The following is a 21,021-nucleotide window of genomic DNA, read 5'->3' as shown; positions in this document are numbered from 1 at the left end:
TCAAGGGTGGCGCTTTATTTATTTATTTTTAAGAATATTTTATTTATTTATTTGACGGAGAGGGAGAGAGGGCGCGGCATAAGCAGGGCTAGAGGCAGAGGGAGAGGGAGAAGCAGGCTCCCTGCAGAGCAAGGGAAGCCCGATGTGGGACTCGATCCCAGGACTCCGCAATCATCACCTGAACCGAAGGCAGTGGCGTAACCACCTGAGCCACCCAGGCCCCCAAGGATGATGCTTTAGTTTCTAATTATGTAGCTGAATGGATGATGACCTACTTATGAGCCAGGGAAGCAGGTACAGACAAGAAAATCATGGCTTTAATTTTGGACTTGTTGAGCATGACGTATTTCTGAATAAGCAAGGACAGGGCGGGCTTGAGATACGGTGCTGGCTCGTTCACGTGCCGGTGATAATGGAAGCCTGGAGTAGATGACAGTGTGAGGGAGAAAGTACAGAGTGACAAGAGGGGAAGCTCTAGCATAGAGTTTTGAGGTTCTCTGAAACCTGAAACCCTTATAGGAGAGTGCCAACCTACGCAGGGGACAAAGGGACGGACAGGAGGAAAACCAGAATGCGTATCACAAAGGGGAAGAGAGTGCTTCAGGTCGGAGGAAGTGTTCATCAGCGTGCTGGGGACAGATCAAGCAAGGTGGGACTGAAAGCCACTGGTTAGGTTGAGTCACGTGGAGGTCACTGGTAACTGTAGAGAGAGCCATCTTTGTGGAGTGGCGGAACTGGAAAGCAGGTGATGGAGGGAGCTGAGAATAAGTGGGTGGCAAACAGGTAAAAACGCAAGTATGACAACTCTTTTGAGGCTGTTGGCTGTGAAGGGCAGGAGACAGACAGCAGTAGATAGAGGAAGAAGGATTGAGGTCAGTGATTTGGTTTTGGTGCCGTTTTAATGGGAAGGCTTGAGCGTGTGGCTAAAAGCCAGGGTCTCATGTACAGAGGAGAGGGAAGCTGTACCCTTAGATCCTGAGAAGGGCGGAACGGAAGTGTTCCTAATACAGGTGGATGAAATAGCCATTGATAGGAGGAGAAACACCGCATCGGCCTTCCGGGGGAGCACGTGGACAGCATATATGTCTACAGAGGGAGTTTTTTGTTTGGTGTCAGGAAGATGGGGGAGTTTAAATTGGTGACTTGAGGATGTATCTCTAAATTATGAGACAAGAGCATCTAGTGACGGGTGCCTGGGTGGCTCAGGCAGTTAAGCCTCTACCTTTGGCTCAGGTCATGATCCTAGGGTCCTGGGATGGAGCACCGCATAGCATCAGGCTCCCTGCTCAGCGGGGAGCCTGCTTCTCCCTCTCCCTCTACCTCTCCCCCTGCTTGTGCTCTGTCTCTCTCTCCCTCAAATAAATAAATCTTAAAAAAAAAAATAAGAAGCATCTAGTGAGTATGAGGTTTGAGTTTGGTGGAGGTGGGGAGCTGAAAGAGGTTTGAAATAGCCGTCGTGAGCCATGAGAGAGAGAAAATGATGGAGACCTGAGGGATTTCCAGGCAATTGGGGAGTAGGTCATCATGAACTTAAGAGTTAAACAACCCTGTTGTGTGACTTTGTCCAGTTCCACGTGATTCCTCACCTAAAATATGTGGTCAGCCACATTAGTTTCCAGGGCTGCTGTCATAAAGTACCATGACTTGGGGGGCTTAAACAATAGAAATGTATTTTATCTTAGTTCTGGTGGCTGGCAGTCCAAGCTCAGAGTATTAGCAGGGTTGGTTCCTTCTGAGGTGTGTAAGGGAAGGATCTATTCCAGGCCTCTCGCTTTGCCTTGTAGATGACTGTCTTCTCTCTGTATCTTCACATTGTCTTCCCTCTATATGTGGCTGTGTCCAAGTTTCCTCTTCTTGGAAGGACACCAGTCCATATTGGATTAGGGTCTGCCCTAATGACCTCATTTAAACTTAATCACCACTGTAAAGACATTGTTTCCAAATACTGTTACATTGTAAGGTATCAGGGGTTAGGACTTCAACATATAAATTGGGGGGGGGGCACAATTCAGTCCATAATATGCACACACTCAAGTTTCCAGCTAAGAAAATGGAAAGAAAAATTGTACTTATGTTAGTAAAGGAAAGGAAACTGAGGACAGAGTACGGGAGGAAGGGAACCAACTGTGTATGTCCAGAATACGATGTCTGAATGCGCTCTTTGTTGACTGGCTACTAACACTGCAGATCTTGAAGAAGATAATGCAATGGAAAGTGCACCACACTTGGAATGACAGAATGTCCAAGAAAGCTCATCCTGAACATTACCATGATGTGATTTATCTTGGCTTCTGGTCTTTAGTGTGTGAGGAAGATGAGAAAGAGAGAGAGAGAGGGACAGGCACTGATTAACACCGCCACTGTGGTCACAGTTAGATTCCAACAGGACCATTTTTTTTTATCCTAAGCCTTTTACATTTTCTGTTTTACGTCTCTTTTAGTATGCCTGGGATACAAATGAGGAATATCTTTTCAAAGCAATGGTGGCTTTCTCCATGAGGAAGGTTCCCAACAGAGAAACAACAGAGTAAGTAAATAGTAAAAAATCTTAATTGGTTATTTGCAGTGATACTTGAGACATGCATTAATTCAAAATTCTATCTGGAAAATAATTAACCTAATTTTTGGAAAGGATTCACATTGTAACATTTAAAAATTTTGTAATCTGGTTCACCTTGCAGCCTGTCCCATGTTCCAACAAGGCTCTTTGTTCAGCAGGCAGTAAGATGATAAAAACTTGGAGATGTGGTCATGTGTCATAAGCTTGTTCTACTTTCCTGTTGTATACATCAGCTTGTCCTGTAGATAGGCAGAAGGAAGGAAGGAAGGAAGGAAGGGAGGAAGGAAGGGATGAAGGGAAAGGAAAAAGGAAGGAAGGAAAGGAGAAAAGAATTCTGCTCTCATGGTATTAGTTTGCTAGGACTGCTGCAGTAGCAAAACGCCACACGCCAGTTGGCTTAAGTAACAGACACCTATTACTCACACTTCCGGAGGCTCCAAGGCCAAGCTCGCAGTGCTCAGGCAAGGCAGATTTCTTTTTGAGGCTTTTTCTCTGGCCTGGCAGACACCGCTAGAACTGTGCTCTCACATGACCTCTTCTTTGTTGGGGGAGCATGGAGGGAAGAGAGAGGGAGCTCTCCAGTGTCTCTTCAAATGAGACACTACTCCCATGAGGACTCCACCCTTATGATGACATTTAACTGTAATTATCTCTTCCTCGGCCCTCTCTCCACGTACAGTTCCAGGAGGGTGGGGTGGGGTGCGGTTAGGGCTTCAATATAGGAATTTGGGGGAGGGGGAACAAGTCAGGCCACAGCACTCGTCTTGGAAATACACCTGTATAGGTTCATCCCACTGTTGGCATCTATCATAGTACCTTGGTTATTTTCTTAGAAGCTTTAGTACAAACTTTTCACAGTTTCACATTTTTTTCTGTTCTTCCAGAGGCATGGTCTCTATTTGGCATGTTTCCTTCTATCTCTGTTTGTGATTCTGGTACCACTTCTGGTTTCTGTCTATTCCCTCTCTCCTTCTTCCCCTTGAGAGGAGAAATGGCTGATGATTGGTGAGCTGGAAGGAGAAGCTCTCCCCGGGTTCCCTTCTGTGCCCGCAGACAGCAGGCATTCCTCTGTGCTTCTCCCTACACTAAGTGTAGAATCAGTTCGTGCAGGGGCAGGCCCATGCAGCTGTAAGGCTGGGTGTGCTACGTACAGAGGAGTTCGGTTTCTGTTGGTCGGCGCCATAGCATATAGCTGTTCAATATCATGCATATTACTCCGGCATGTGCAATAGATGCCCCAGCTCAGTTCTACCTGGACACTGTCGATGAATTACCTCCTTTCAGGAGTTTTGCAATTAGGAAGAAAACTCACCTGCCGACTAATGTTATGTCTTCCACCCTGGCCTTTTTAGTATCCTATCTGCTTCATTCTTTTTTTTTTTTTTTAATGATTTTATTTATTTATTTGACACAGAGAGAGAGAGAGAGATCACAAGTAGGCAGAGGCAGGCAGAGAGAGAGGAGGAAGCAGGCTCCCCGCGGAGCAGAGAGCCTGATGTGGGGCTCCATCCCAGGACCCTGAGATCATGACCCGAGCCAAAGGCAGAGGCTTTAACCGACTGAGCCACCCAGACGCCCCTGCTTTATTCTTTTGTCTTAATTCTGTAAGGATTCAGAACCTGACAAAGAGGATCACTATTTATCGACCTCCGTCAAACCCACAATATGCATGGGCTCTGAATATAAAGAATGAAACAGGGGTGCCTGGGTGGCTCAGTGGTTTAAGCCTCTGCCGTCAGCTGGGGTCATGATCTCAGGGTCATGATCTCAGGGTCCTGGGATGGAGCCCCACATCAGGCTCTCTGCTGAGCGGGGAGCCTGCTTCCCCCTCTCTCTCTGCCTGCTTGTGATATGTCAAATAAATAAATAAAATCTTAAAAAAAAAGAATGAAACAAAAGAGTAGCATTTGGGGAAGCAAAATAAGCATATGATAGATGTATGTACACACATATATATTAGAAAATAGGTAATATATTCACATGACTCAAAAAATTAGAAGAAGGAGTTACATAGTAAAATGAAATTGTGTCCAAAGTGAATTCCGTTCCTGTTTATAGAGTTTTAGAAAAAAAATCTATTTGTGCTTGTCACATGCCTTTTAAACTGCACATTCTTTTTACAACTACATTACAACTTTTCTCATAAAAATTAGGTGATTTGGGGCACCTGGGTGGCTCAGTCATTAAGCATCTGCCTTCGGCTCAGATCAGGATCCCGGAGTCGTGGGATCCAGGTCTGCATCGGGCTCCCTGCTCAGCAGGAAGCCTGCTTTTCCCTCTCCCACTTCCTCTGCTTCTGTTACCTCTCTCGTTGTGTCTTTGTCAAATAAATAAATAAAATCTTTAAAAAAATTAGGTGATTGCTTTGCAAAAAATTGAAAAGGAAAAATTTAAGAAAAAAACAGAAGCCCTCTTGTCATCTTCGAATGCAGCCCCTCCCCAGACAGTCTCTTTATCTTCAGCTCTTCTCGTCCCCAGGTTTACACATTGCTCTGCTGGTCAGACCGTTTCTTCCTCTGGGTGCCTGCATTGAACCTTGTTAATGACTATGTTAAATCAGATGTTTCCATTCGTAGGAAGAGTTAATTTAAACATGTAACATTTTAGATGAATGTTGAGGAATTCCCATTTGCATTTTTTTCACATGCAACATTGTGTGGGTTTGTGAATATCTGGTGTTGTTTACTCGGCAGATGCGTCTCACTTGTACATGCTATGGAGAAGGCATTATTGCCAATGCCCATTGAAAGTCAGAACGTGCAAAACTCCATCAAGGGTCAGCAGACGTTTCTGTAAGGCCATAGGCAGAATGAGTGCCAGCAATACTGCTGTCGGGGCGCGGAGTGATGAGGGCCGCCTCATGAATCATGGGGTGTTTAAAATGCAATTCACTTGCTGATCCCATTCTCCACGCGCGGCCATGAAGAAGGCTGCATCCTTACATGAATGGGCTTCCCCATGGGAAAGGGCCCCCTAGAATGCAAGACAGCATTGAGAAAAACTTTGCAGAGAGGCCGCCTCTCCGGCAGGTGGGTGGACAGAAGATGCCAGTGGCTTGGCAGCCGGCTCAGGTTTTAACTCTTCTGCCTTACAAAGGCCTTCTGGTGCCAGGGCGGGACAAAATAAATGCTGGGGGGTAGCGGCTCCGGGAAGAGCTGCATCCCCTCAAAATGCTTATGATCGAGTCCGCAGCCCTAGTAGCTCAGAATGGGATTGTATTAGGAGATAGGGTCCTTGAAGAGGTGATGAATGTACGACGAGGTCATAGAGGTGGGCTTTGGTCCAGTAGGAATGGCGTCCTTACAAGAAGAGATGGGGACGCAGGTGTGCACAGACGGAGCCCGGGTAGGACAGGAGAGGACAACCATCCACAAGCCAAAGAAAGGAGCCTTAGAAGAAACGGAGCCTGAGCACCCCGATCCTGGGCATGTAGCCTCCGGACCGAGAGACAATAAATCTCCGTTGTTTAAGCCGCGGGGTCTGGGCGTTTGTTAGAGCAGCCCTGGCGGACTGACCCGGAGGCAAATAGCGGTCCCCGGGATGGCTTCAGGGATCCCATCTGGAACATCACTGTTTCCTTCTTTCTCCTCGTGGCTTATTTTATGAATGTTGCAGAAAACTAGAAGTTACTGGGACGGACAGAATGGAAAATGTGAAAGGTCATGCACTGAGGATAATCAGATCAGATGAGAAGAACGGAAGCTCTAGCTGCCGTAGGCCTTTACCCAGTCCTCACCACCGTCTCTTCCATCGAGCCCGACGGCCTCCAGTGACGCCAGCTCAGGAGCTCCTGAGGACGCTTTTGTGTACTTGGCGACCTGTGGCTGGCAGAGCCTTGATCTGCTGCAACCTCGACTGACAACGCAAGAGGGTGTTCCTGCTAGAGAGATGGGTCCTGGCTACGTGCACACAGGACCCACAGGCAACGGCCGGGTCCAGTCCCCCTCAGCCAGCAGACAGTGGGAGAGAAAGCCAGAGGGCAGGATAGGCAGGGGTGTAGACAGGCAGAGAGGGCTGTGGCATCACCTGGCCCTTCCCCGGAGGACAGGGCCGGCCGGGAACGCATGCCAGCGCACAGGCAGGTGCGGCCTGGACAGGTGCCGACAGCTGGGCCCGTCCCGATGAGTTGCTGTCCGCGCCCCACGAGCGATTATGTGCTCTGAGTGACACTTTTGCTCGGGCCCGTCCGCCTCAAGGCAGGCCTCGAACTGCTCAGAGCCTGGCGCTGTCTGTAGATGAGACACCGGCATGTCACTCCTTCGCCATGTACGCCGGGGCCCCGTCCCTGAGGGTGCGCGGGGGAGCAGACACGGGGCCTGCCTTGTGGCTGGAGAAGTCCGAAGGGGGAAAGCTGTCCCAGGCTCCAGGAGCGGGGCGACAGGACGGCTCTGCCAGCGGCTGCCCCCCGCTGTATCCCGGGGAGCCAGCGGAGGCTGCCGGAGGGAGCCGGGAGGACTCCCTGCCTGCGGGGCTAGGAGAGCAGGCCGGTGAGGCTGGACGGGCCCGCCGGAGGCCGATCACGGGGTGGGCTGGAGGACGCTGGCCAGAGCGCAGCGGGGGCCGCCGAGGCGCCCTGAGTGGGGAAGCTGAGGGCGCCCACCACAGCAGAGGGGAGGACCCCGGACGGCGGAGCAGCCTGGGGCGTCCATAGAGGGCCCCAACGAAGGGACAAGCGCCCTGCTGTTCCCTTCGGTAGATGCCCCCAGCGCTCTCCGTCCCTACAGGAGCGAGAATGACGTGGGTGGGGGACACTTGGGGAGACGGTGGGGCTGGGGCGCCACGGGGACAGGAGGGCAGTGGGGCACGGGACGGAGAGCGGCTGTGTCCGAGGCGGGAAGACGGTTTGGATCCGAGTTCGGATGCCACCGCCCCGAGCTCTTTCATAAGCAGAAGGGACGGGAAAGCTGCATGGTTCGCCTGAGACGCTGTCAAGGAGCGACGGAGAAAGAGCTGACAGAGCCGCCCGAGGCAAGCGTGTGAGGACAGAGCCTCTCTGTGCAGAGGCAGCCCGTGCGCCGTTGCCGTTGTGGCTGCGGCTGCCCCCGCAGATCGGGGGACCTCGTGGCGCAGCCGCCTGCGGGCCCGGCCCTGACACCGGGACGGTGGGAAAAGCCGGGTCTCCCTGGGCGCAGCGGCCGCAGAGGAAGCGGGGCCTGGGGGACGTGATGGGCCGGCGCAGGAACGGGAGGGACAAAGCTTTCCAAGTCCTTACTGGAAGCCTGCTGTCAAGTGATTTGCTTCCTACTTCCTGGATGTTCCTTATTGTTTGTTTTTAAGACTAATTTATCTATTTCAGAGAGAGAGACAGAGCAAGCGTGACGAGGGGCAGCAGGAGGAGGAGAATAAAATCTCCAGCCGTCTCTGGGCCAAGCGAGGTGCCCGACGTGCGGCTCCGTCTTGTGACCCTGAGATCATGCCATGAACTGAAATCAAGAGATGGTCGCTTAACTGACTGACACACCTAGGAACTCCCCCACCCCAGGTTTTCTTAAAAGCAGAATGGAAGATGTCTGGGCAAATGGCAAGGACAGAAAGTTCTGGTTTCATGAGGTCAGGTTATGTGAAGATCTCTTGTGAATTCGAAGATGGCAGCTAGGGGTTTTGAAGTTGTTACGGTAAGGTTTAGGCCAGATTTTGTAAACTAGTTTCAGACAAATGTGTAAATGTTGAAAGTAGTTTCTAGGGAAATGTAACCGAAGGGGACACTCGAGTCTACTTCCCAAGCAAGTTGGGAAATGCACCTGCCGAGTTCGTCCAGTGTTGGCTTTTAGGGTAATTTGTCAACTTTTAGCACGAGAGGGAGAAGTCTGACTCGGGCATGGCCTTTTCTTCCTGAATCTCATGGTGTAGGGCACGGAATGGATTTCTTCCTGTGCCTAATTATTCAGGAATAAGTCTTGTGATCTGAAAAGGAACAACGTGCTGTTTTGTCCACAGTAAGGGGATTAATGGTCTTGGGCTTGTAAAACAGCAGCCCGGCTCCTCTTTAGTCCTTTGATTTCCAGAAACAAGAGCCTGATTCTTACCTCCCCTCGGATGCAGTTGGCCCTGTCTGGCGCCATTGAGGAGAAACGACAGTAGAGCCAAATCGCAGAGGATTAGTGTAAAACCAGGGCTTTCTACACTTGAGGAAACGGAGTGGACATTTTTACCTTTTCAGGGCTTTGCTTGAGAAGCCGTTTGAATATGTATAAATATTAGTACTTTGTAAAAGAGTTGGACGAAATGATTATTGAAGTGAATTCCGATAATTCCATCAGACCAATCTCTATTTACAATCTTGAAAATGTAGGGTTTCTATTTAGCTGTGCTCCTGGCCTTTCAGTTTATTTACTTGGTTTTGAAATTGAAGTGTCTGACCTGCCTCATCAGGTTGGTTTAGGTGGACACCAGAACGCAGTGGTCTTCGTACAGACTGCAGCGTGATCACCACCAGAAGTCTAGTTACCATCTGCCGCTCTATGTAGCTTTAGACATTTTGTTCTTAGGATGAGAACTTCAAAGGTTTAGGCATTTCAGCTTACTGAACACATCAGAACAAACTTGACAAAGACATGTGTAGCTCAGTAAGTGCTTGTTGTGTAATTTTTCATTCTGTGTAAAATTTAGGGGACATTCAGTATGGTCACATTTGGAAGAAAGACCAGGGAGAAGTCACACTAGTTGACATAACCCAGAATGGGAGGAATTTGTATCCTGTGGTAGCTACGTACATTCCTACTGGTCTGTAGGATCAGGCTTCCTGTTTCTCCCCTTTTAGTACCAACCTGCATCACATTGACACTTCCTCTGGGCGACCCCTACCTGCTCTGTATTCAGGAGTGCTCTTCTGCTCCGGGGCTAGAGAAGGTATTCCTGGGTTGTTTCAACAGCTGTGGTTGAGTAAACAATGTTCTGGGGAAGCAGTCTCCCTCCTTTCATTCGCCCCTTTCCTATTTGGTCTTGGCCTTATTTACTTGCTGGGTTTGTCTCTCTTGGAATATCATAGAAACAGTGGGCTTCATTTTGGATTCCATTAATTCACCCATCCATGCATCCATCCATCCATTACATAACCCTTCCCTGAGTGTCCGCATGGGCCACACTGCAGGAATGCAGGGCCGCACAGTGGCACAGGCTTGGGCCTTGCCCTCTTGTCCCAGGCCCAAAGAAAGCTTGTGTTGCAGATAGACTAAATATTTCTGGTAGTCTCCCAGGTGACTTTGCAGCTGATGAAATTGAAAAGGGTGTTCTTTGCTTGGAGACAATGAAGTTCATATCAGGACAGGGATTAGAGACCCTTGCGACAAGAACTACGGACAAACGACAGGAAATGTAGAAACCCTGCACCCTCTCGAGTGTCCTGGGTCTATTCTCAGCTGGGGTGTGGAATCTTGTGAGCCAATTCAGGCATCTCAGGATTATCAGCTTCTACTTTGGTTTTTAATCTTCTGGTTGGCTCACGATCCTATGACCTTGGTGTTCAAGGGTCTTAGCACTGCAACTCGTGCACTTACGGGAAGGGTCGTGGCATCTAAAAGCCGTTGCAGTAGGAACTCTTCCTCACCACCCCGAACCATGTTGGCTGAGCTATGCTACTTCTTAGTACACTTTTGTGAGTGAGTGAAGCTTGTTTACCCAGGCTCCTAAGCCACGGGCACAAGGAAACAATGGCCACCCACCCATTTCTCCCTCTTCTGCTACCTCAGGGGAGACTCCCCTGCTGGATCTAGTGTCAGTCATCATAGTAGAAGTGGGTCTGGACTGCCTGGGCTCTATCTCTTGTTGGCCTTCAATTTCTCAGTCTTGGGGAAACCAAGACATCATGGTTCCTTTCCCAAAGCATCATCCAAACAAGGAGGAAGCCCCAGCCCATGAGTTTCTGTCTTCCTCTATAGCCTTTGCCTTATAGCCCTCTCCAGAAGCAGGGTGTGCTCTCCCCTGGCCCTTCCCACAAACTCGTTCCTTTAGGAAGTGGGCTTACTCATTACCACTTCAACTGCCTGTATCAGAACAAAATAGAAGCACTTCTCAGTCATTGTATCTCTATGGTTGGTCTTTGTTGAGCACCAGACAACTTTTCTGTTTTCTGAAGAACCACAGACTTCATTGACTGGAGGAACCACTATGTAGGGAGGATACTTAATATTCTCTAGTCAAAGACCCTCAGCAGTGAATATATTGTTCCCCCTTTTTACTCTATGAATCTAGGAGAGATGACGGACATAGTGCCCCATAGGACACTAGGACAGTCAGGCTCCCTGATAAGTGCTTGATGCATCTGAACACAGAACTAGTTTCCAGACATGTTCCTTAATTATTAAGACCGTTGTTAGGCTGGTGGATGCCCATATCTTCATTTGAATATGACTACTACCTTTAGAGTACATTTGTATGTTATCTCTTTGTCAGTAAAGCCAGTAAAACTATTACTAATCCATTCCCTTGTTTTATTCTTGTAGATCATATTACTGTACCCTACCCAGGCAACTTTAAAACTACCTGCTTTGCTCCTGTATTTATATGTATTTAGTTAGAAAACCTACAGATGTATTTACAGAAGACTTGCAGAGATCATATAGAGCGATCCTGTGTACTAATGGCTCTCAGCCTGGGGGATTTCTTCCCTCCACTGCCCCTGAGCTTATGTCGACTTGTGTGGAGGTCCTCTGGTGTTACAGTTGGATGTGCTACTGGCCTCGAGTGTGCAGAGGCTGGGGATGTGGTACACGTTCTAGAAAAGAACAGACAGCCTCCTACAGACAAGACTTAGGCAGCCTAAAATGTTAATAGTGCTGAGTTTGAGAAACTCTGCTCTAGACTCTTCCCCCATTACCCTGATGCTGTTCTATTAAATACCCACAATAACTATATCAAAACTAAGGAATTATCATTATTTCAATACTTTTAAATTGGAATTTTTCAGACCCACTTCCCCTTTCACTAATGTCCTTCCTCTGTCGCAGAATTGATGCCTCTTCAGTGATCTCTCTAGCGATGGAGAGTATTTCTCTGTCTTCCTTTGGTTTTCATGAACTTGATCTGCCTCGGTTTTCAGGACTTGACACTTTGGAGATGGTTTATGAGTGTTTCTTATGTGTGTACAGTTCTGACCCCAGCCAGGTAGCATATGGAAATATGGTGTGTTTGGGGGCTGCATCTATGCCTGGAGAGTGTTGTAGTATTTAGACGGCAGGGCTCAGAGGTGATCAACGTGCTGCCAAGTTCAGGACAGTTCCAGCTAATAAGGAATTCCCTCCTCAAAATGCCACCGGTACCCTTGTGGACACACTAAGACGTCCAGCCCATTCTAGCAACTGCTGTAGAGTGAAATGCCTCGTCTCAAGTCCAGCAAATGGCAGGGAGTAAACCTCAAAACATGAACTTGACTTCTAGCGGTTCAGTCTAAGACATTTTGTATCTAACAGTAACTGTCAGCATTGAAAATGTTGACTTTAATATTTTCAGGAACAGTTTGCATCTTCTAGTAATCTTCACGTCTAGGTAGATAAAACATTTTCAATCTCTTCGCTGAGGTGCTACGTGAAAGTAGGCATTGCCCCTACAGAAACCCCAGGTAAAGAACTTGCATTCATAGTAAAGGATGCTGTAGTTCCATGGTGATGCGGACACGGGAAAGGACGTAGGGTCCCGGTTGTGTTGGTGGACTCATACGTGTCCTTATTCCTTCTTTATTTTTCCTTATGGAGCTTCTCTGCACCTGCTAGTGTGTCCGTTTCCTTGTTTCTTCTGTCTGCGCCCCCTTAGAACGCAGGCTGCACCGGAGAAGAGACTTTGTTTATTCTCGGACTCTCTAAAGGTGGATGCTGTGAAATTCATGTTTAAACACTATTTAAAGAGGCTTTCGATGGAAGGAGCGAGGCAGGGAAAGTGTCCAGAAGACCTCTTAATGTGGTTCCTGGCTTCCCCATTTTCCCAGCAACGTTACTTTGCATTTGTTTAAATTCTGTAAATGGCGTGAGCCACACATACTCTACCAGTCCCCGGCTTTTTCATTCAGCAGATTCGTTTTGAGATGTAACCTGTCGTCAAAACCACAGAGCCCTAGTTCAGTGCTTTCCCACTGGGGGTGATGTCGGTCCCCCTGGGCATATTTGGCAGTGTCTGTAGATGCGTGTGGCTGTCACCGCTGGAGGTGGTCCTGCTGCTGTCTGGGTGACGGGGGCCAGGGGTGCCGCTCAGCATCCCATGATGCAGAGAACGGCATGGCCCAGTAGCCCAAGAGTGGAGAATCCTGGGGCTATGTCCTTCCTTCGGTTTGTGGAACAGAATTTCCTCGCTAGCGCATAGTATGTTTACGTTAGCTGTCCCCTGTGAGTGAGCATTTAGGTTGTTCGGCTTCTCTGTTCTGACGGAGTGCTGGGAAGAACATTCTCACTGCTCTGTGTGGGGGGGGGTTGTGGTGTGTTTGTGGGTGTGTGTGTGGTGGGTGGTGGGTGTGTGTGGTGTATATGTCGGTGGGGGTGTGTGGTTGTGGGTAGTGTGTTTGATGTGTGTAGGGAGTGTGTATGGGAGTGTGTGTGTGGTATTTGGGTGGGGTGTGTGTGCGGTTATGTGTGGTGTGTGTGCATGTGGTGTTAGTGCTGGTGTGTGTGTGGGTGTAGGTGGTGGGTGTGTGGGGGTGTGTATGGTGTGTGTGGGTGGGGATGTGTGTTATGTGTGAGGGTGTGTGTGTGGTATGGGTGGTGTGTGTGTGTGTTTGGGGTATGTGTGTTGTGGGGGTGTGTGTTGTGGGTGTATGTTTTGTGGGTATGTGTGGTGTGTAGGGTGTGTGTGTGTGGTGTGTGTGTGGGTGTCTGTGATGGGTATGTGGTTGGTGTCTGTGAGTGTATGTGTGTGGGAGGGTGTGTGTATGGTGGGTGTGTGGGATATGTGGTGTGCGTAGGGGATGTGTGTGGGAGTGTGTATGTGGTGTGTGTGGGTATGGTGCATGTGTTATGTGTGTGGGACGGTATGTGTGTGCTGTGTGGTGTATGTGTGTGTGGGTTTGTTTGGGGGTGTGTGGTGTATGTGGGGGGGTGGTTTTGTGTGACGGGGTATGTGTGTGTGGGTGTGTGTGTGATGTGTGTGTATGTGTGTGTGTACATGGGGGGTATGTGTGTGGTGTGGGGCGTATGTGTGTGTGGCAGGGGTGTGTACACACCGTGTAGGAGAGTTTCTCATGGTCACGCTCCGCTCTGGGCAGCACTTCCAAGCGTTGCTACACATTCGCACTCAGCGCTGCCTGGCGCCCCAGTTCTCAGCATCTTTCCCACCACTTCCCAGTATTTAGCATTTTCAGTTTTGCCAACAAGTAGCTTATTTTTAAAAAGACGAAGCTTGACTCTTTCTGCCAGCAGAGGTCACTGTCCCTCAGTTTTTCCACCAGTGTGGGCTTTTTTTTCTTCCAAGTGCTCCCCCACTCCCCCACCACCTTCCCACTACCCCTCACCCCCCCCCACCCTCCCACCTCTCTCCCCCCACCCCCACCTCCTTCTGGAATATATGGCAATGTTCGGAAATATTTTGGTATTTTCACAATGTGGGTGCGCTGCCCGCCCCTAGAAGATAGAGGCCAGGGGTTGTGCTAAAACCCTACGATGCAGAGGACAGCACCCAAGGACCAGGAAAGAATTACCCGGCCCCAAATGTTAACAGTGCCAAGACAGAGAATTCTCAGTGTAGACGAAATCCTCGTATATGTCCCTTTGAAAGAAAGACGACACTCTGTATAACGAAACTTTATTATTGTTACTAACAGAACAGTGTTTTCACTCAAGAAACTGGGAAAAGGGGAGAAGCAGGCCTTCCCGCTAAGTGTGTCTCCAGGGAGAAGGCGGGCAGGGGGAGGGCAGGAGGAAGACCGAGGTTTGGATGCCAGCCCCATGGGTCAAGGGAGGTGGGTCTGGGGCCTGGGCGGAGCTGCTGCCCGGGCGGTGAGGGCTGGCTGCCGGGGCCGGTCACTCATGCCGGGGTTTAGTAGAGCGGGGGTCAGCGGGGGTAAAAGGACTGCTGGTTCGAGTCTCAGGCGGTGGCTCAGGATACAAGGGGAGCCCCAGGCTGCAGGAGGGCCCAGGCTCTGGGACACGCTCATCTGCTCTCAAGCCGAGGCCCGGTGACTCTCCTGGGGCCTGCTGGTGTCCTGGCGGCGGGTCGGGCCCGGGCTGGGTGGCCTCCTGGTCGGCGCGATGCCAGAAGAGGCCTCTTCTCAGAGGCCCAGGCCTGGGCACGAAGGAAGGGGCCATGCCATCTTTCCACACAGGCCTGAAGGCGGACGGCCTGGCCCCTGGGCTCTGCCGCCTCCTCTTGGCCGGGGGGCCTTCGAACCGGAGAGCTCTGCCGCTCCTCTTCTTCCCTCTCTGGCCGGGGCTGCGAGCCCTCAGCCGGATCTCCATGGCGCAGGAGTGCGGGCGCTCCTGGGTGGCTGGGCGCCCGCTGGAGCTCCCGCCGCCCTCAGGAGGAGCGATGTTGACGGTCACCATGTTCCAGACGTTCAGGACGTTCTGGGCCTTCCAGAGGCAGTGCCTCACGAAGCTCTCGGGCCTGCTAGAGAAATCCAGCCCCAGGAAGGTGTGGAGGGGGGACTTGCCGCGGAAGCTCCTCCAGGCCTTGGGCACTACGGCCCTCTGGACTCGGGGGTGGTCCAGGTGGGGCGGCAGCGGGAGGTGGGTCCGGCTCTGCATCCAGCGCTCCCGGTGCACCGAGATGACTTGGCTCTGGACCGCGCCCCGGCGGTGGGGGGCGGGCCTGGCCCGCAGGTAGCGGTTTCCCCAAGCGGGGCGTGGCAGCGCGGCCTTGGCCGTGCGCAGGTATCTGCCCAGGTGTCTGCTCAGGTAGCCGCCCATGTTGGCGGTGCGGCGGCGTCGGGGCCTCGGAGGGCGAAACACGGCTTCCGCAAGGGCTCCGAGTGTCTGCGGACGCGGAACACGCCGGGCTGGGGCGACCGTTGAAATCGCGACGCACGGGCGGCACGCGGGGTCTCACGTGGGGAACCTCCTGGACAGGGGCCCTGCACGAGCCAGGCCCGGGCCCCGCGGACGGGGAAGATGCCCCGGGCACGCCTGCTGCTGAGGACCGCGGACCCTCCAGATCACACTGCATGTCCCTGGCACGTGGCTCTAGGCACAGGGGCCGCGAGGCCTGCTTCGGCGTTTGTACCTGACACTTAGTGGGAGAAAATGTAGTCATTTCTCTCGGGTCCTGAAAATACAGAAAACCGGCAGAATGGCTCTCTCCTTCATTATTGTAAAAATGCACTTGAATGCTCTTTTAAAGGAAGAGGAATTTACATTTATTAGTAAAGGTGATGGGTGCTTCCATCTTCCAGAACAGTTGCTAATGTCACTTTTTGCAGTTTTGCTCCTAAGAAAATGGTGAATGTGTTCATGATTTATGTTTTAGTCCTGGCAACATTGAGTTATGTTGACTCTCCTGTAATTTTTAATCTTTATATCTTTCATATATTCATATATAATTGTCTCCCATCTGAACACTAATGTCATTTCTTTCCTGTCATATGTCCCGGCAATGTATGTACTCAGAGTGGTGTGGCACATTCCCATTGACAGTTGGAAAGCAAATAATTGCAGAAACAGTGTTCAAAGACTGCTGGTAAATTGATGATTGCACTTCAGCTTGGAGGTCTCCTCGTGTGTCTGCTCCAGTACCTGAGTGGGAGAGGGATGGCGGTGTGGCCAGCACAGAAGCAGTATGGGGCCAGAGAGGGGCAACTGATTTGTCTGGATCTGGGATGTGTCAGTCTGAATGAGACTAAGAACAGCTCGATGAAGGAACACCAGAGGCGTCTGTGGTTTTGAAAGAGGCTCAGTGTTGGGGAAGCAGGGATGCTTGTCAGCTAGCAGGTGATGAAGAATGAGATCCTTAACACTCTTGACTGTGTACTTTGGTTATTTTCTCATTTTGGTAGATTCTCATTTAAGGAGTGATTCCCAAGTATCTGATTTTGCAACAAAGGAGATTTCCTGTGTTATTTTCTTCTTAATAAGGCATTTCTTAAAACAGTAAAAATGAGTTCATAGCTAAGACACCTTTTAAGATGGTAATTATGCCAGAGTGGATGTTCCAATGGAATCGGTCATAATTTGCTTATAATGTATTTTTTTTCTCCATCATCTGCAGAATTTCCCATGTCCTACTTTGCAATGTAACCCAGCGGGTGTCATTCTGGTTTGTGGTTACAGATCCTTCAAAAAATCACACCCTTCCTGCTGTTGAGATACAGTCAGCCATAAGGTAATCACCGCTAAATATGTCTTCTCCTGGCATATCAACTTGTTGATTGATTCGACAGTTTTCATAAATTTTGAAGAATTCTCTCTGTGCTTCACAATGATTTATGTATTCATAGGTGAAAGATTTAATTTTGTTAGCTTGTATTAAGCATTAGTTTGGATCAGTGTTTCTTATCCAGGGACAATTTTGCCTACAAGGAGACATTTGGCAATGTCTGGAGACATCTTTGTTGTCACAGTTGAGGTGAGGGGCGTGGGGTGTTGAGTCGACGGAAGTTAGGGGTGATGCCGAACATCCTGCTATGCACAGGATGGCCCATCAGAACAAAGAGTTATTCAACCCCAAAAGCCAATTGTGCTGTGGCTGAGAAGCCCTGGTTTAAATATTAGCTATGAATGTTTAGGGCTGTCTTCTTTTGGCAAGAAAACCTGGTGTGGTGCTGTTGTGTGATGGTTTATCACATGGATTCTGGAGCCCAAATTCGTAGGTTTTGTCTCTGGATTACAGACAAGTTACTTCCCCTCATTTTGTTTTCCTCCTATAATCTATAAAACAGGAATAGTTATGGTACCTCTCCCTCAGAGTTGTTGAGAAGGTTAAATGAGTTAATAAATATAAGGTATTTTGAAGGACAAGTCATACATTTGGCTTTTATTTAAACAATAAAAATGGTCTCATTTTTTGGGTCTCTAAGGACTTAACTTCTTTAGTTAATGTACAGTCTTTGCCTTTAAAAGATTTTTTTTTTTTTAAAAACAAGGTAAGAGCGTGACTGTCATACAAATTAAAAGTAAATGCCACTAAAGATTTTATTGTCTCATTAATTAATGAGGGAACCAGTAAAATGGTAAAAGCAGTTCAAAGGAGACTTCAAGGGACGCCTGAGTGGCTCAGTCCATTAAGTGTCTGCCTTAGGCTCAGATCATGATCTCAGGGTCCTGGGATCGAGTCCCACATCGAGCTCCTTAGTCAGCGGGGAGCCTGCTTCTTCCTCTGCTTGCTTCTCCCTCTGCCTACTGCTCACCCAGCTTGTGTTCTCTCTGACAAATAAATAAATAAAATCTTTAAAAAGCAAACAAACAAAAACCCAAAGGAGACTTCAAGTACCAGTACATCTTTGGCAATCAGGGAATGGTGATGTCCATATACAAAAAGGTGCACCATTCTGTCCATCAGGTAGTGATCAGTCATATTCGACCAGACACAGCTCACTTGATTTTCTCTGGGCAAGAATCATTTACATTATGTCAGTTTTCTACCACTTATAGATTTGCGAAATAACTCAAAGACAAATAGAAGGTATAAATTGTCCAGAAAGGTGAATTCACCAGATACTCAGTAATATTTTTTACCCACTTCAGATTTTACACAGTTTTCCCCCAGTTCTTCTCCACCCCTCCTTGTAATCATGACGATCTTTCAAAAGTGAAGTGTATTCTTTTTTTTTTAAGATTTTATTTATTTATTTGACACACAGAGAATCACAAGTAGGCAGAGAAGCAGGCAGAGAGAGAGGAGGAAGCAGGCTCCCCACTGAGCAGAGAGCCCGATGAGGGGCTCGATCCCAGGACCCTGAGATCATGACCTGAGCCGAAGGCAGAGGCTTTAACCCACTGAGCCACCCAGGAGCCCCAAGTGAAGTGTATTCTTGACTTCAGAGAAGGATGCAGTTTGTTTTTACTTTAATCAGTGTGTACTTTATGTATGTAAACTTTCCATCCCTAAAATGACTACTGTTGGGCAAAGGTATATTGGAACAGTAAGTTCAGAAAAGAAACTATTTCTGGAAAAAGAAAGAAGGAAACCAAGTAATTCCCCTTACAACAGATTTACAGGTTACCGAAATACACATTATTCTCTTTACCATGAAGAAATACCTAGCAGAACTCATTTACTGTCTGTAAAATATTAACATTTAATATTGGTAGATTCTCATTTAAGATAATGAGTATGTAATCAACGCCAAAGGTTTTTGTGTGAACAATCGTCCATTTCCCTCGCCGAAGCAAAGGTCTTGAGGATCTATACTAGCAGGATATGATTTAATCTGCTTTAACAGGAAGGTTTGAACTACATTGTTCGTGTACTTATACCACTAAAAATACTGTTAAGACCCAGCACTTAGGGCATGAGAATTAGGAACACTGTATTTCACTGTATTTTATTCACACCGTCTCCATGCTCTAGGAGGACTACAAGGAAGTGAAGGCGCTGCGGTGAGAGCAGGCTCCCGTTAATGCGAGGGAGGAGAGTGAGTGTTGGGGGAGAAGGTGGAGGACGCAGATGAGTATGTCCACGACAGAACGCCTCTGTCAAAGGTCCTTGCAGGAGACGCTGCTTAGGGGGTGGGGAAGGCTGAAAGAATGAGAAGTTATGCCAGGGATCGGTCTCAGCAGGATTGTATGAAAATAAAGGGAACAGTACCAAGAAAGAAGGATAGCATGAAAAGCAAGGGGATGGCAGCTAGAGGGCAGGTAATAGGAATTTCAAGGCTGAAGATTCTGGTGGAGGTGGGCGCAGTGATGCTAGTTCTGCTTCCTATTTGCACAACCCTCTCTGCTTTGTGAAGTGCGTTCCTGCACGTGTGTGGCATTTCATGTCAACACCGATCACTTCTGAGTAATTGTTTTTTTTTAAGGATTTTATTTATTTGTTTGAGAGAGAGAAAAAGAGGTGAGGGACAGAGGGAGAAGCAGACTTCCTGCTGAGCAGAGAGCCTGCTGCGGGACTCGATCCCAGGACCCTAGGATCATGACTTGAGCTGAGGGCAGATGCTTAACCAACTGAGCCACTCAGGTGCCCCAGAACATCTGTCTCTTTTTTTCTATCTATCTATGTATCTATCTAGTTATTTACTATTTTTTATTATGTTCGGTTAGCCACTGTATAGTACATCATTAGTTTTTGAGGTAGTGTTCAGTGATTCATTAATTACTTATAACTTCTAATCAGTCCGAGAGGCAAAAGAACAGCAAAGTGTTCACTAACCAGGTAGCTAGAATGAGAATATAGAGCAACTTCTCATTTTACTCTGAGTCATACCTTAGTAGTGGGGTTCGTTATTTTGTAGAGACGTTTGTGTTCCCAGATTATCAGTGATAGGTTCTGGAAAAAGGAAGCTTTTCTGTAATTTGACAATACCCAAAATATGGGAAGAGCCCAGACGTTCATCAGCAGATGACTGACTCTCTCTCTCTCTCTCACACACACACACACACACACACACACACTCACACACACACACGAATATTACTCAGCCATCAAAAAGAATGAAATCTTGGGGTGCCTGGGTGGCTCAGTGGGTTAAGCCGCTGCCTTCGGCTCAGGTCATGATCTCAGGGTCCTGGGATCGAGTCCCACATCGGGCTCTCTGCTCAGAGGGGGCCTGCTTCCCTTCCTCTCTCTCTGCCTGCCTCTCTGCCTACTTGTGATCTCTCTCTGTCAAATGAATAAATAAAAATCTTTAAAATAAAAAAAAAAAGAATGAAGTCTTGCCATTTGCAACAACATGGATGGAATTAGCGGGTATTATGATAAAAAAATTACATTGGAATTATCTGCTGCTATAGATTATCTGGCTGGGATTCTTTTTCACATTTGTGAGTAATCATGTCTCTACATAGATTTTTATTTGCTAAAGGAGGTCTTTCCTGATAGCCTCATGCTGATCTGCAGAGATTGTCAAGCCATTACTGTCAGGTTCAAGTCCTGCACTGTCCAGCATGGTAGTCATTCCCCATATGTGACTGCGGAGCACTTGAAATGTAGCTAGTCCAAGATTAGATACACCCTAAGTGTAAAGTACACATCACATTTCAAAGATTGAGTACAAAATACAATGTGAGCCAACTCAAGATTGACAACAGGTTGAAATTATATTTTTCTGGCTGTGTTGGGCAAAAAAATTATTAAAATAGTTCAGGGTACCGGGCTGGCTTGGTCAGTAGGCCATGTGACTCTTGATCTCAGGGATACGAGTTAAAGCCCCATGTTGGGTGTGGAGCCTACTTAAAAAAATTAAAATAATTTCACCCCTTTCTTTTTATGTTCTCTTAAAATGCACCTCATAGAGTATTTGAAGTCACACATGAAGCTCACATCATATATGTATTTTCCGTTGCTGCTCCAGAGGTAGATGAAGTCAGTTGTCTAGTGTGAATGCAGTAAAGGCCAGCGAATATCCCAAGAAATCTCCTCATCTAGTTTGCAAATTCCAGTTAGAAATTCAC

At 48.3% G+C, this 21,021-nt stretch overlaps 1 protein-coding gene across 4 annotated transcripts in view; it reads left to right on the top strand.

The window, feature by feature from the left end:
* Positions 1-21,021, top strand: part of CLTRN (collectrin, amino acid transport regulator) — a 43,390-nt gene that overhangs the window by 11,125 nt on the left and 11,244 nt on the right. For 3 of the 4 annotated variants that reach the window (XM_013059613.2, XM_013059612.2, XM_004758891.3), the window contains 2 exons: positions 2,442-2,527; positions 16,679-16,792. In XM_013059613.2, the coding sequence (XP_012915067.1) occupies positions 2,442-2,527; positions 16,679-16,792 (200 nt within the window). The remainder of the gene's footprint in view (positions 1-2,441; positions 2,528-16,678; positions 16,793-21,021) is intronic. The other variant, XM_004758892.3, reaches the window with a different exon arrangement.

Source organism: Mustela putorius, unplaced genomic scaffold (assembly GCF_011764305.1).
Source record: "Mustela putorius furo isolate JIRA1106 unplaced genomic scaffold, ASM1176430v1.1 tig00003836_pilon_pilon_pilon, whole genome shotgun sequence".
NCBI lineage: Eukaryota > Metazoa > Chordata > Mammalia > Carnivora > Mustelidae > Mustela > Mustela putorius.
The sequence above is the reverse complement of the archived record's forward strand: the minus strand, read 5'-3'. Positions and strand labels throughout refer to the sequence as shown.